The sequence below is a fragment of the Parasteatoda tepidariorum genome, chromosome 2 (genome assembly GCF_043381705.1).
Source record: "Parasteatoda tepidariorum isolate YZ-2023 chromosome 2, CAS_Ptep_4.0, whole genome shotgun sequence".
Classification (NCBI taxonomy): domain Eukaryota; kingdom Metazoa; phylum Arthropoda; class Arachnida; order Araneae; family Theridiidae; genus Parasteatoda; species Parasteatoda tepidariorum.
The window spans coordinates 56,782,541-56,797,579 of record NC_092205.1 but is presented as its reverse complement, the minus strand read 5'-3'; the positions used below and the strand labels follow the sequence as shown (position 1 = coordinate 56,797,579).

Sequence of the window (15,039 nt, the reverse complement as noted above, 5' to 3'; positions counted from 1 at the left end):
AAACGCTAAATATAAAAGCTGGATAAAACATGAAACAAAAAAGAAAAACGCTTTTCTTTTAGTTTCTTACATTATTTCAACAATTACGATATTATTTAACGCTTAAAATAGCAAAAATTATTACTCGGTAAATAGCATGTGTTACACTTACGAAAATGGATAGCACAGTTATAATTATAAAAATTGATAGCATATGTTTATTATTATTGTGCTTTAAAATGTTTCATTACACTAATTTAAGAATTTTTATATAAAATATTCTGTAAAACAACAAGCTTAAGTCAGATTATTTTTCAATAATTGAATTAGGAATATATAAGAATTAAATATAATAATATAAAAACAAATAACATAATATTATAGTTAAACATGTAAAAACAAACAAATTTAATTTTAAATAAATTAATGTGTTTCAAAACATGCATTAACAAGTTTTTTATGACATTTATTTTATTTAATTATGACATTTATTAAATATTTTATTATTAAAATATTTAACGTAAGAAAATATTATTTCAAACTATAGAACATTACAGAAATATAAAAGCAGAGCAAAATTTTGAATAAATTACTTCAGAAGCATTTCGACTTGATAAACGTTAGTACATAAATAAGATAGTATTATAGTATTTCAAAATGGTTTCCAGGCATTCTTCGGATAACTTTTATGCAGCAAATAACACTTCATAACTAATCATTTTAATGATATATCATTTCCCATAATTCAAAAGTGAATAATAAAATATGACAATACCAAGGTCATAAATTGCTAAACTATTTTCATAACATTCATTTAAAGATTCGAATTAAATCTAATTAGTTTGAAAACATGCAAATATACAGAAATGAAAAAGCCTTTCTTCTTAAGAATTATCAAAAAGTATACACTGCAAAAAAGAACGGATCAAACTATGGTAAAAAAATGACACTTAGAGGGCCGGTACTTTTTACCATAAAATCCATTTTTACAGGAACATGTTGCGGTACAAAAATCTGATATACTGTAATTTTTACAGTAATAATTACCTTAAAATCACTGAAAACTGTAATTAAATAAATAATATAGTAAAAATTACAGTATAATAATTTACGGTAAAAGTTAATTTTACGGTAAAATGGATATTACGGATGAGGCCCCCAAAGTGCCTGTACTTAATACGGTAATTTGATCGGCAATTTTTTACAGTATAGGAGCTCCAGACGCTTTAATGGTTTTGTGAAAGGCACACTACTCATATTTGTCAAAATGTATATGTTTAAATTAAAGTTGTAAGCTAGACGAAAAAAAGTTGAGATGATATTAGGTTAAGAACATTTTTCATTCTAAAAATATTTCACGAAGAAAACTGTAAACTTCATCGAAACATAAAATCTTAAAATAGATAGCTTGAGAATGACCAGTTTGTTAAATGCCCTTGGTTAATAAAAAACAGTGTTTTTCTTAAGTCTGTGTATCTATTTAGAAAAGAAATAAGGACGATACATATTTAGAGTATTCCTTTGACTTTAGTACGAAATGTCATAACATTTCTAATATTTTAAAACTACTACGGTATTTACCAAATTCTTTTCTTAATATTGTGTGAGGAAAAAAAACTTCATGAGTAAAATAGGATTTCAATTTTAAAATTTTACATGAAAGCAATTTAAAACTGTATTAGCTTATGTTAAATTACATTACTATCAATGATTTTCATCAGGAATGTTTAGAATTTTTTTTAAACAATCTTCATTTGAATGTTTTTAATTCTTCACAGTAAAATTGTTCAATAAAGGAAAACGACTTAAACATGATAGTCATTCATTAAATAAAGACGATACATATTTAGAATATTGATTAGACTTTAGCACGAAATTTCATGGCTTTTCTAATATGTAAAGGCTAATAAGATAATCACAAATATCTTTTTAAATAAACTATAATTAAACAACTATTTAAGCAAAATATGATTTCATTGCCACAGTTTTATGAATTTGATCTGAAAAAAATTTAAAATTGCATCAGTTTATGTTAAATTGTATTATTATTTGAGATTTTTATCCGGTATGCTTTGACTTTATTTTAAAATTTTTTTAAGAACTCTACATTCGAATATTTTTATTGCTTATTAAATAATCTATACAAAGGCAAAATTCACAATAAAGGTGTTTCATGAAAGTAAACGACTTTAATATGATAGTTATTCATTAAATAAAGACTATACATATTTAGCATATTCATTAGATTTTTTTCCCCCGAAATTTGATGGCATTTCTAATATTTTAAAGCTCATAAGACAATCACGAAAATCTTTCTTTTAATAATCTATGAGTAAATAACTATGTAAATAAAATGTGATTATATATTGTTAAAGTTTTGAGAAATTTATCTGAAAAGAATTTAAAATTGTATGAGTTTAATCTAAATTGTATAATACAATTGTTAAGAGTTTTTTTTTATCAAGGAAGCTATAACTTTTGTAATTTAAATTTTTTTAAACGATTTACAGTCAAATGTTTCTTATGTTAGTTAAATACTCTATATCAGGGCAATATTTGCAAAAAAAATATTCAATAAAAGAAATTAACTTAATGTAAAAATTATTCAGAGAAAGTAGTGAACTTATATATGATATTTTAATGTTTTGAAAAGCATGAAACGAAACGAAGCATGTTAAAGAAGAAATTTGTTATTAAAATAGATCTAAAAATTGCATAACTATTACGTTATTTGGAATTTGTCGAATTTGAAAAATAGTACACTAAAATCATAGAAATGTTAGTTTTTTTTTTTTAAAAAAAATCACTCTGTTAAAAAGTCTGAAGCGTGTTGTACAGTAATATTACACAATTCTACATTATTAGAAATTTCTCGGAAAAAGTGGTTAAATAACAATTTATTTAACTATTATTTTACCATATTAAAACAAATAGTCAAATAACCATAACTAAGATGGCATTTAAAATTTTAATTGTGGGAAAAACTGTTTATTAACTGCTTTCACCTAATATGATTAAACAACTAGAATTTTATCGCACAAACTATCCAACCTAATGAAGCCACTTAGTTCCTTGCACCTAGATACATATTCCTAGATACATATTATAACCTACTAGGTACTTATATATTATATACTTATATATTACTAGGTACATACAAACATTTGTTATTAAATAAGCCAGTTCTTGCAGGTGCAGAGAACTCATGACACTGAAACATATTTTAACTTAACGCTTAAACAACAAGCAACTCAAACAACGACACTTAACCAATAATTTTTAACAATACAGTTTTTAGTTGAACTTATTCCGAAGGGGATCATTTAATTTTACCTAAAATGTATAGGTTTTTATTCAGTATTTGATTTAAATCTATCTTAGATCTTTTGACATTGTTTTCGCCAGATGAGAAGTATAATTTAGTCAAATATATCTCTTAAACAATAAACAAAATTGGCAATACAGAAAGTTACATTAAATTTTGGAGAATATCAGGGTTTAAGAANCCAACCTAATGAAGCCACTTTACTTCCTTGCACCTAGGTACATATTATGTACTACTAGGTACTTATATATTATATACTTATATATTACATACTTATATATTATATACTTATTTATTATATACTTATATATTATATACTTATATATTATATACTTATATATTATATACTTATATGTTACTAGGTACATACAAACATTTGTTATTAAATAAGCCAGTTCTTGCAGGTGCAGAAAACTCATGACACTGAAACATATTTTAAATCAATGCTTAAAAAACAAACAACTCAAACAACGACACTTAACCAATAATTTTTAACAAAACAATTTTTAGTTGCACTTATTCCGAAGGGGATCATTTGATTTTACCTACAATGCATAGGTTTTTATTCAATATTTGATTTAAATCTATCTTAAATCTTTTGACATTGTTTTCACCAGATGAGAAGTATAATTTAGCCAAATATATCTCTTAAACAATAAACAAAATTGGCAATACAGAAAGTTATATTAAATTTTGGAGAATATCAGGGCTTAAGAACAAAAGTCTTTATGTTTAAAATAAAAATTTATATAGAATTTTGTTCTTTTTCAAATTATTAAACTTTTAAAAATTCAGCATATTGCTCTTTATTTATTTTAAGAAAAGAAAAAGTTCTCTATTGAGCTTTGCATAACTTATTGATTTAACTTTCTCATAATGAAAAACCTTAATTCTAACAAGCCTATAAAGATAAAAAATTATATTTTGGTCAATTTTCTGTTACAAAACACTCAGTGAAAAGCTTTTCAGAAACAGTAAATTATGAAACTATTGACACCAACTATAACTTAGATGAAATTAAATTCTAACAAAATCATAAATAAAAAGTTACACTTTATTTAACTTTCTTTTATAAAATACTTTCTGAAACCTTTAACAGAAGAAATAAATCCCAAAACCATTGAGACCAAAAATAACTTAGATGAAATTAATTCTAACAAACTCATAAATAAAAAATTACATATTAGTTAATTTTCTTTCAGAAAATACTTTCTGAAACCTTTAAAAGAAGTAATAAACAAATCCTAAAATTATTGACACCAACTATAACTAAGATGAAATTAAGTTCTAACAAAATCATAAATAAAAAATTACATACTAGCTAACTTTCTTTTTTAGAAAATACTTTCTGAAACCTTTATTAGAAGTAGTAAATCATAAAACTATTGTAACCAACAGCAGCTTAAAGAATTATAACAAAATTATAAGTAAAATAAAAAAATCTCATTTTAGTTAACTTTCCATCTGAAAGTTTGTTCTGAAACCTTTATTAGAAGCAGTAAATCATAAAACTATTGTAACTAACAGCAGCTTAAAGAAATCAAATTATAGCGAAATTTCTAAAAAAAATTCACATTTTAGTTAACTTTCCATCTGAAAGTATGTTCTGAAACCTTTATTAGAAGCAGTAAATCATAAAACTATTGTAACTAACAGCAGCTTAAAGAAATCAAATTATAACAAAATTAAAAAAAAAAAAATAACATTTTAGTTAACTTTCCATCTGAAAGTTTGTTCTGAAACCTTTATTAGAAGCAGTAAATCATAAAACTATTGTAACTAACAGCAGCTTAAAGAAATCAAATTATAACAAAATTAAAAAAAAAATCACATTTTAGTTAACTTTCCATCTGAAAGTTTGTTCTGAAACCTTTATTAGAAGCAGTAAATCATAAAACTATTGTAATCAACAGCAGCTTAAAGAAATCAAATTATAACAAAATTATAAATAAAATAAAAAATTACATTTTAGTTAACTTTCCATCTGAAAGTATGTTCTGAAACCTTTATTCGAAGTAGTAAATCATTAAACGATTAAAGACCAACAAATAATTTAGATTGAAGCATTATAATGTTTCCAAAGTTTCTTCTTCCATATTTCATGCTTCTGAACAAGAGAGCCAGATATCAATTGAAATCTCGTCTTCCCAATAACTCTTTGTGGACAAGCGGACGCACCGAAGAAATGAACCGCTCTAAATAACCACGAAAAGCTGCACTAATGCGTAAAGGTCATGGTCATATGATCTTTGAACATTGAAATGACAAAGCGTTTGAGACGTCAATAGAGATCACGGAATCCATATAGAATTTGGAAACGTTTTGAATATGCTTTTAGGCCATATCCTGCACGAACTTGGTATAAAAGAAAACCATCTTAAGAAAGATTCTCAATTGCAGAAGTTACAGTAAACCACCTAACACATCAGAATGCACTGCCTAGTGAGTACCTTGAATTTTTATCACAATTATATCACATTTTAAAATCTGATGTATTAAACCATAAATGATTTAAATTATAAAAAAATTGATTTATGATTATAAGCTGATTAATTCCATTTATGAAATAATTGATTTGTTACAGTAAAATGTGAAATACGATATAAGTGCAAAATGGATTTGATTTTTGTTGGTATTTGAATTGTGATAAAGATACCTTGTATTTTTATCAGAATTCCATCACATTTTAAAGTCTGATGTATTAAACCATCAATGATTTAAATCATAGAAAAATTGATTTATAATTATAAGCTGATTAATTCTATTTATGAAATAATTGATTTGTTACAGTAAAATGTGAAATACGATATAAGTGCAAAATGGATATTTTTTGTTTTATTACTCCAAATTAAGAGGATGCCATACCACTGGTGAAACTTTTCGACGTAAATTCTGTTTAACCTCCATTATTAATTTGAAATTTAGAAGGAAAAAGTATGTTCTGGCTAACTTAGAAAAAGCCAAAATGGTGACAAAAAAATCATTTAATTGATGACAACAAAAAAAAAAAAAAAAATTCAAAACATCAAAGTGGAAACAAATTATTGGAAGTGAACTTCTCCATTGCGTAATCTTAAGTTATCTTCTCGTAATTTATTTTCATTTTAATATTTTAAAAATTTCCTTTCAATATTTGAAACATCGGTGCTCTACGTTTGTCTGAACTCACTTTTTCTATGCTTTAAATTTTAAATAATTCATGGAGGTGAAACAGAATTTACGACAAAAAGTTTCCTCCGTAGTATGGCATCCTCTTAATTGGTTTACTGTGGATCTTATTAATATTATTTTTTACTAAACTCAAGTTTAACGTAAATATTCATAGCAGCTTTGTGAAAAAGCTTCTATCAGTCTTTAAAATTATTTTACGGATTATCTCAAATATTGCAATTTGTAATATTTCTCTCAAAACTTTAAAAGAAAACATTTATCACTGTTTTAATATTGTTTCGCTATGATACAATATTATAAATGAATCAGGATTCAATAAGTTTCCCCATATGTGTGATATTCAATTCAATTTAGGTAGTCTAGAACAAAATATGAAAATATTTAATGTCTTACTGAAAAAAAATTACATTGCTTATCATGAAATGAAATTATTTTCAAAGTCAATTTTTTTTAAACTTTCCTTAATTCAGTAAAAACTAACATATTAATGATATTTATAATAAACCACTGACACAATTATCTTTTTAAAAATCAATTTTAATTTTAAAACTTGAAAGTAATTCCAGCAAAAAAAATGACGTCTAAGAAATTTATAATGTTTAAACTTAATTTTACTTTGAATAGAATTTTTACCGATAGTTAAACTCAATTTCCTTCATATAGCAGGGACATATTCAAGTGAGAATACGTTTTAAGCTTTTTTCTCTTCCCTTTGTATCCTAGTAAATTTCAAATAAAGTTCATAGAAAAAAACTTGCACAAATATTTCTATTATTTTCTATCTTAACTCTAAATAATACAATTTAAATTTCCTATTGAAATACTATAGCATCATCAATCACAATAAATCAAGCAAAAACTTGAAACAATTAATTTGAGTTTAAATTGTTTTTAATTTTGATTCGTATCAATCCTATTTTACCACATCAATGGTTTTGTCAATGGGAGATGAGTACAAAAAGGATACATTTTATCTTTATGGTTAAAGAATATTATATATATGTTATTATCTTTTTGAATATTTCTTTTAAATACTATATTTTTTCTGATCAACTATTAATATAATATATCATATTTAAGATTAATTAACAAATAGAATTTGCATGAAATTTAATAATTTGACCTATAATACGCTTGATTTTAAATTTAAAAAAACATTGTCGTATCTATATTATATCACCATATTTAGTACACTATATACACATTGCATAAATGATGTTAGAAATAAAATTTAGACAATATTTACAGTAAATAAATATAAATCAAAAAATATTGCACACATACTTAAAATTGATATTATTACTTTTTTCAATAGCAATAGTCTTATATTCTTGAGTGACATTTGCTAAATGTCTGAATACATAACTACTTCATAAAAATGCATATAACTACACATAATGTAAATTATTGACATTTTGTTTAGAAATAAAGCATATTCGAGGATTTATCGCATTTAAAATGAATATTAAAACACTTTATGACTTGAATTGATAATTTCAATTGATCATTTGAACTCAATTCATACGTAAAAACATTAATATATAAAATTAAAAAGAACTCAGTTATAATGCTTAATGAAAATACGAAACTTTTCAAGCAGCAATAAACAAGCAACTTATGGGCATCTATTATATTTTTAAAAGTGTTGAACGTTGATTTGTGTGATATTCTAAATTTCTCTTTCAGATAATTATTTGCATTTCAATACCTATTATCACCGCTCAGTATGACTCAGCTCCCTACCAAGCTGATCCTCGTCAGAATTACCTTAATCGTCCTCAGGGTCCTTCCTATTACAGTCAATATTCAAGCTTAGGTTCACAGGGATTTAGTAGTGAGAGTAACTCAATATATCCTGGACCAGAAGCTCCGATGCCTCATTCAAGAGCACCGATAACCAAGCAACTCCCTAATCTACAGCAAAATGAGGTTATTGAGGAATATCATAATCCGAGGTTACCTCATCAACAATATAATGGTGGACCAAGAAGCCTCAGGTATAACAATTGTTATCAAGTTCAATTCTCAGTTTATATTGCACATCTTATTATAGTTCACCACATTAATGTGCTCTTAACTAAGCAAAGCTTTAGAATATTTCTTTTCCGTTTAAACAAACATCATACAGACAGGGAGAAAAATTCTGGTAAAATACCGTATTGTATGGTTATGAGATTTCCAGTAAAAAATTTACATAATTCTGGTATTAAAAACCAAAATATACGGTATTTGAATCATTAATTTTTAATTTTTTTGTTCAATTAACAACGGTTTATTAGAAATTCTAGTTTTCAAAATTATAGCTCTTATTACCACATATTTAGTAAGAAATACATAAATGAAATTTTCTTTTTAACCGAATAAAAGATTTTTATGCGATTTTTTGGAGGCATCATGATAAAATTACTAAATTTTAGCACCTAATAAAAATCACATCTTATTATTGTTTTTTAGTGTTTCCATACAGTCTGAAACACGATAAATTTTACCATATTCTGGTAATTTTGAACATGCTTTTTTTCTTAGTGTAGCTTTTAAACAACGTTATGCAAGGGATGAAAAAAAATCAACATTTTTAAAATACGCTTGCAGCGATTTAATATTATTTTTTTGATGAAAAGAAGTTGACATTTATAGTACAAAAAATGTAAAAAACAGCTCACAAATTTTATTTTAAAGGATCTTTTTTCTTAAAAAAATACTATAAGTTTTAATTTCACGTTATTTGTAATTATTACATTTTTTTTAATTATTTGTATTTAATTCCTGATCAATCAGTTTGTTTTTAAAATATTATTCTGAAGTATTTGAAGTTTAGTTTTGAAATATTTTAAAATAACAAAAGAATTTTAGTATAAATATATATCTGCCCAATTTTCCATATTAATGGCTTAATGGCTTCCATATTAATGGCTTAATTCTATATAAATGAGTAAAATTAAATGCATTTCATTTAGAATAAAATTATGTGACGATAAAATTTTAAACAGATAGTATTTGCATCAAAATTGTAAAAAGTTACGCAGTTCACGACGAAATTATTCAGCAGCGTCTTTTGGTGGAATGTGGACATCCAAGTGTAGGATTAAAAATAATTTTAAAAAAACTAAAAAAGAACATTTTCGATGCAAATACGAGTAATTTAAATTGAAAATATAAAGAGGGTATTGCGTAACCTTCGATTTTAACTTAATTATTTTTAAAAGTTAAAAATTGAGTTAAAAATTGAGTCAAAACATTTTAGCGTCAGGAGTAGCAAATTAATGCTCAAGCAAGCAAAAACCGAAAATGACATCGAAATCTGTCAAATCACTAGTAAGAAAAGATAGATGACTAAACTTTCAAAGCGAGATTGATTGTATAAAGAGATTTAGAGGCTCTTATAATCACTATGTAACTTCATTCTGTTTCCTCCGGCAATCAAACATGTTTCGATAACTTTAGTTCCGCCTTGCACAGCAGTGATTCATTAGGTTTCGGTTGCACGAAAATCTAAGTTTGTTGTAATCTAATTATATGAAATAATTCAGAGACGTACAAAGTGAACGGTTTTAATGAAAACGGTTTTAATGAGAAAGAAAACGGTTTTAATGAGCATTAAATAAAATAACACACAATTCCCTTAAAACAACTTTCAGAAACTTACATTTTTCAGTACAATTACGTTTAACTTAGGCAGTCTACAGTAAATTACTACAAAGTTAACAGAGCTAAAAAATTTTAATTTTCATAATAATATTAGGTACAACTATTATTTTTAGATGGAATTCATGTAACATCATAGATACAATTAGATGATTTAGATGCATTGATGATTTAGATGCATTGATGATTTAGATGCAATTTTTATAACATAAATTTTTCAAACAATCAATGATGAAAACATCATTACCAGTAATACTTAACCCCAATTTGTAAAAAAAAAAATATTTTTAAAATTATTGCCCTTTTTACAGCTGACTGCATAAATGCAAACAAAGCATTTTCAGTTAATAGAGAGAGCGAGAAAGTTGTTGTTGTTAATTTACGTCGCACTAGAGCTGCACAATGGGCTATTGGCAACGGTCTGGGAAGCATCCCGGAGGATGATCCGAAGACATGCCATCACAATTTTGATCCTCTGCGGAGGGGATGGCACCCCCGCTTCGGTAGCCCGACGACCTGCGCGCGAAGTCGAGCACTTTACGGTAGCACAGTTTAACGAGGACCAATACCGCACACCCTCGGTCCCTACGCAGACTGATCCAAGTGGTCACCCACCCGCACACTGACCGTAGCCAGTGATGCTTGACTTCGGTGATCTGCTGGGAACCGTGTCTTAACGATCAGTCCACTGCGGGACAAGAAAGAGCGAGAAAGATAGACAGATATATAGATATATGAAATCATATTAAATATACTTATTGCAAATCTCTCATTTAATATCCATTCATATCTTTGTAAACACAAAAGTTGCTTTGAAGCATCTGGAAAGGTATTAAAACTAAAAATTATTTATACTGCAGGCACCAGGAATCAGTTTTCAATACGAATGTGAATGACAGACAGAGAAGAATTGACAAACCGTGGTCATCATCTCCACGTGAAGAATATAGAAATCGTCAGAGGAACATTCGTCCATACATAAGTAGGAGGGACGAGCCCTCCAGATATTCCAGGCATTATCAAATCGATGCAAAACTAAGTCCACTTACGACCAAAAGAAATCCAAGAATTGTTAAGTACATTGCAGGTAAGAAAATAAAAACCATATGTAACATGAAAAAGTTTTAATGAACTATTTTGCGGTAAAGCATGTTTAGAAAACAATTAAATTTTTGGATGTAAGGACATCTCGTGTTCGGATGCGCTGAAAATTAAGTTAAATGTTGTTTAGCGTGCAAATAAACAATGGACAGATTCCTGATGTTTTTATGCATTGTAAAGTTGATTCTAATTCACCGAAAAATTACTTGTTAAATTAATTCTAAGAATTCACTGAAAAATTACTTATTGTCCTAAACTCTTCAATGAATGAATTATTGGTAATTTTGTTTTTAGACTGGAAACACCTGTCGTTTATGTTCGGCTGTATAGTATACTAAGTTCGATATCCACTCGATTGGTAGTTTGATGTTTTTACTCATAAAGAGGCCCATGATTCTTTCCAATTCACTAAAATGCCAATTGCCAATTTCCTAAAATCTTTAATAGATGAATTGTTGGTTATTTTGCTTTTATGCTTCATTGCTCTTTCCTTTCAATCAAATTATACTCTTTCTTGTTGTTGATGATTTTACATGATGTGTCATTAATATATTAAATTATGCATTACATACATTATATTATGGTGCATATCTAGACAAAGGAAATGTAAGTTTTTTAGAACAATTTAAAACTAATTAAAAACACTTGGTTGTTATGATCAATATTTATCTGAATTAAAGTTATTCTTTAAAGAATTTGCTAAACAACTGATAAACGTTTATCAAATAACAAATTCGATTAACATTTACCTTACACCAATGATTTTATAAACTAACACAAATTAACCTTAAAATATATGTTATTCCTTATCGTTAATTATAATTGATAAGGCACATCAAGACCTTTTTAGGGATTATAAGTTGAGTAAAACTTAAAATCTAGATTCCCCACATTTCTGATAGAAAGTTCGAATTCGATCCCTTCAATACTCTCGAATAGCAAAGAATCAGTCTTAATCAGCAACCAACCACTCAGCAGCTTCGATCAAATTAATTACTAATATTTATTTAAAAATAACTCTAAAAATAAGTTGAGCATTTGCAATTACCTATTTATTCTAAATTTTCTCAATATTTTATAAAAATATCATCAGCACTCACTGTTTGTTATTAATTATCAACATTCAAAAATTACTTAAAAAATATTTTGAACAAGTGCAGTGCTCGAATTAGTAGGGAATATTTTGTTTCTTATGATAAATATAAATAGTGTCAAGAAAAATTTAGATTTATTAATAATTTTATTTTTGAAATCAGAGCTTTAAATATAACTTAAAATGTTTGGAAATAGGTATTCGTAAAAATAATTTCGGCATGGATAAGGGCAAGGATTATTTTGTTCATTGTCACCCCCCACCCCTGAAAAAAGGCATAGTTCAATTTAAATTATTTATAAGATTTTATAATAATTGTATTTATTAGATTTATTAAGAATTTTATTTTTGGTATGTAAAGCTTGGTAGTTCAAGACATTTAATTAATCTTCTGCATTAATAATAATTATCTTAATATATAATAATATGGATGTTAAGAAATATTAAGAGTTGATCATTTTAAATTTTGGAATGTTGTTTGCTTTCAATATTTAATAATAATTATGATGCGAATGTATGCTTGTAGATAAAAATGGATTTGCTTTGCGGGAAGACCTTGTGAAGCCTCTTCAGAACACTATTGACAAAGTACGTCAAGAATCGAAGAGAAGAATTTTGACTGCAGCAGCACCCTCTGGACCACCCCGAAGCTCTTCAATGATGTCCCATGTCGTTACGTCAGCTATCCAGGTAGCGGGTCAACCGAATAATTCCGGATTAGGAAAATTTTTGCCGAAAATATTTGACATCAAAACTGGAAAAAGATCTAATCCAGTTGACAGATTACATAATTACTCTATTGAGAAGATATTATAAGGTTTTATAATATCTTCAAAGAAACTTGTCATTTAATTTCTTCGATTGAGAAGTTTTTATGAGAATTTAGTGTCAAACTAATTTATTGTATATATTGTACAAACATTGTAGATCTTCAGGTATTTTTTTCTAATGTTTTCTTTTAGTTAATAAATAAATTTTTCGCTTTTTTCTTATTTTTGAAGTGTTTTGAAAAAAATTTTGATTGAAAATGCATTGATAATTACTAACATTTCAAATGGAAAGAGAGTTTAAAAAAATTTATATACAGAACTAAATTTTCAGCTTTTTAAATTTGAAAAAAAAGTTTCTCTGAAATTCTTTTAAAATTACGAATATTGTATCTGAGAAAAAATAAATAAGTAAATAAAATGTAAAAACCTAAACAGAAAATTTTTTGAAAATTTTTCCTCTTTTACAAATGCGACTGAAAAAAGGACTTGATATGTTTCCAATGATAATTACGAACATTGTTAACGGGAAAATATAAAAGGCAGAAATTTGAAAGTAAAAGATTTTGAAGTTTAGTTTTTGAATGTTTTGCTTTTTTTGTTTTTTAGAATTTAAAGAGAAATCATGTCTGAAATTAATTAATACGCTAATTGTAAGTGGGGAAAGATAAAAATTAGAGATTTTATTTCTAACTTTCCTAAAGTTTACGAGTTTATTATGATGTTAAAAGATGTTAAATTAATTAATACGTTAAATTAATTAATATATTAATTAATTAATACGTTAAATTAATTAATATATTAATTAATTTAATAATAATTAAATTAATTAATAATTAAGACAAGTATATAGATAGTTCTAAAGAATAGAAATGTATAGATTCGATAAAAGTTCTGCTCTTTTCAGTGGAAATATGAAAACAAACATAAATAAACTATTGAGCAATTGCAAGAATTATTCATTCTTCATAAAAAATTATTAAAAAGAGTGCTTAAGGAAAAGAAAAGAAAATGAACTGAAAACATTTTATTAAGGAAATAAGACTTATTTGACTTATAAAAGGGTAATCTGCATAGATATAATTTACATATAAAAATTAAGAAGGAATAGTTTACTGATAAAAAATTAACTTCTGATAATTTTAAAATTAGAAGAACATTTCAAATGCAGATATTATTTACTATAATTTGTTATTTTGTAACGCTACGGAAATAATGATGTTGATTTGTGGTTTTCATCCTCCTACGGATTATATTATTTTTATTTATTTACCCGCAGAATTCACTGCGGTTTTAGAGTAATTATCAGTGGCAATTTTTTCCACGAATTCTCTTTTTATGCAAAATGTTTTTGAAATGATTTCTATTATTATTATTTTTTGCGCGTTTAGAAGAGAGTCTGAACATAAAACAAATTTACATTTTAAGTTAAGGTTCTTTTACAAAATTACCCGGGTATTTCGAAGGTAGAAAAAAGCAATAATGTGATCATTCAATCCAATATTTGATTTTTCGTAAATTCGTCGAGTGTTAACTTGTATAAATTAAGTTTAAATATCCAATTTTGAACAATAAAATATTCTGGAAACTTTGTAAAAAGCGACTCTTTAAAATACAAATTATCTTGGGTATTACTGTAAAACAATATTATGTCAAATAATCAAAAGCATGAATTATTGTATTTGATATTTTAGCATAACTATACTCAGAAATAATTTTAAAGTAATCAGAAATAATTTTAAAGTAATCAGAAATAATTTCACCCATAAAACTATTCAAGAGGTATAAAAAAATAAAATTTTTCATTTACCATTTCTATAAAAAAGTAATGATTATTTAATAAAATGTATTTTTAAATAAAATTACTTTTGCAGTAACGAGCTAAAAAAATTGAAATGAAAAAATTGAATTATAATTACTTTTGTACAGAACAACAAATTAAGATAACTCTTGAATCG

At 25.9% G+C, this 15,039-nt stretch overlaps 1 protein-coding gene and 1 long non-coding RNA gene across 2 annotated transcripts in view; one reads left to right on the top strand and one right to left on the bottom strand.

Moving 5' to 3' along the window:
• LOC139425007 (uncharacterized) overlaps positions 1–15,039 on the bottom strand; it is a 32,057-nt gene that overhangs the window by 14,888 nt on the left and 2,130 nt on the right. The gene's annotated exons all lie outside the window — the stretch shown is intronic.
• LOC107442305 (uncharacterized) lies at positions 5,577–13,301 on the top strand. Its single transcript, XM_021144248.3, has 4 exons — positions 5,577–5,746; positions 8,162–8,472; positions 10,981–11,207; positions 12,841–13,301. The coding sequence occupies exons 1-4, from the start codon at positions 5,735–5,737 to the stop codon at positions 13,128–13,130; spliced, it is 840 nt and encodes a 279-aa protein (XP_020999907.2). The 5' UTR covers positions 5,577–5,734; the 3' UTR covers positions 13,131–13,301.